The sequence below is a fragment of the Otolemur garnettii genome, unplaced genomic scaffold (genome assembly GCF_000181295.1).
Source record: "Otolemur garnettii isolate 467f Iridium unplaced genomic scaffold, OtoGar3 scaffold00003, whole genome shotgun sequence".
Classification (NCBI taxonomy): Eukaryota; Metazoa; Chordata; class Mammalia; order Primates; family Galagidae; genus Otolemur; species Otolemur garnettii.
Genome location: NW_003852398.1, coordinates 27,992,526 through 27,993,898, shown reverse-complemented (window position 1 = coordinate 27,993,898; position 1,373 = coordinate 27,992,526). Strand labels below are relative to the sequence as shown.

The 1,373-nt window shown below is 32.8% G+C and overlaps 1 protein-coding gene across 1 annotated transcript in view; it reads left to right on the top strand.

Moving 5' to 3' along the window:
- The window catches only part of SPINK6 (serine peptidase inhibitor, Kazal type 6), an 8,824-nt gene that overhangs the window by 6,745 nt on the left and 706 nt on the right, over positions 1-1,373 (top strand). The window contains exon 3 of the mRNA XM_023514519.1: positions 1,108-1,223. Coding sequence (XP_023370287.1) covers positions 1,108-1,223 — 116 coding nt within the window. The remainder of the gene's footprint in view (positions 1-1,107; positions 1,224-1,373) is intronic.

Genomic DNA, 1,373 nt, shown 5'->3' with positions numbered 1-1,373 from the left:
AAAAAAAAAAAATTTCTGGCAAGAGTAGCTAAAATCTACTCATTTAGCATGAATCCCGAATATACTATTACCTATAGTCCTTATGTTGTACATTTGACTTAATAAGCTATTTTAATGATGTTTGCCTACTCTGATCAGGTTGTACTTTAGATCTAATAAACTATTTTAATATGCTCTGACTATAAGTATGGTCAAGGGTAACTCTTGGTCCTCAGTTGTCTCAATGAGGATATATTGGAAATAAATTATAGTAGATCATTGGAAATGCTGTATCAACAATTAGGAGGAATATATGCAAAGGTTGGTACGTCAGTTAATTTTCTTCAAGACTAATATTCTCATGTGTCAACTGGTTAATATAACATTGCTCAATATACCTGTGAAGGCCATTGCTAGGCTCAAATGAGGATAATACATATAGCTTGAATATTATGAATGATAATTATTAATCAACCATAACAGATGTTCTCAACAAGATGAAATGAAACCTAAGAATCCTAAACACAGAGGCTTAGGCTCCAATTACCAAATTATTGCAGTAGGCACAAAGTTCAACTTCTATAAACAAATTTTGGGCAGAGTCAGTTAATATGAGAACATTAGAATTTTATTTTCAAGGGACAATGAAAGAAAGTTGCAGCCACAAGGAAAACTAACAAACCGTCTGGGGGACCCCTTGTAAGTATCATTCATTTTTATAATAATTCAGAAGAAATGCTATTAGAGGACATTAATACTGTTAAAAAATAAATCTCATTTAATAATCCAAATTATTCTCAATTGAAGCTATTGAATGTTGGAATAAAAAGTCTTACCCATAACATTGAAAACATAATTTTTAATTTACTTCTGAACATATGTAATTATTCTGAATAATAATAATGGATATCTTGTGATGACTTTCCTGTGTCTCAAAGAAAAATGTCTTAATTATATTTAATGTATTCAAGTTAAGGAGGTAAGGAGAACTATTTTCTATTTCAGAGTGCTTTATGTCATGACCACATACATATAGCATTTAAAGTTTGCCTTCCAAAACTTATGTTCTGAGGAATAGCCCCTTAGATAACATGCACTGATGTCAACATCTCTGGCTTACTTTGATAGATTGACTGTGGTGAGTTCCGTGACCCCAAGATCTATTGCACTCGGGAATCTAACCCCCTCTGTGGCTCTGATAGACAGACATATGGCAATAAGTGTGCCTTCTGTAAGGCAGTGATGTAAGTATTATACTCACCAAAGTTGTCCTTTGCAAACACAAATTTCCATAATGGGACTAATACACTTAACTCGAGATATTCTAGAGTGTTCTCCCTACACATCCCCAGAGAAGCTAAACAAATAAGCTTTAGACAAATGAACTGAAAACA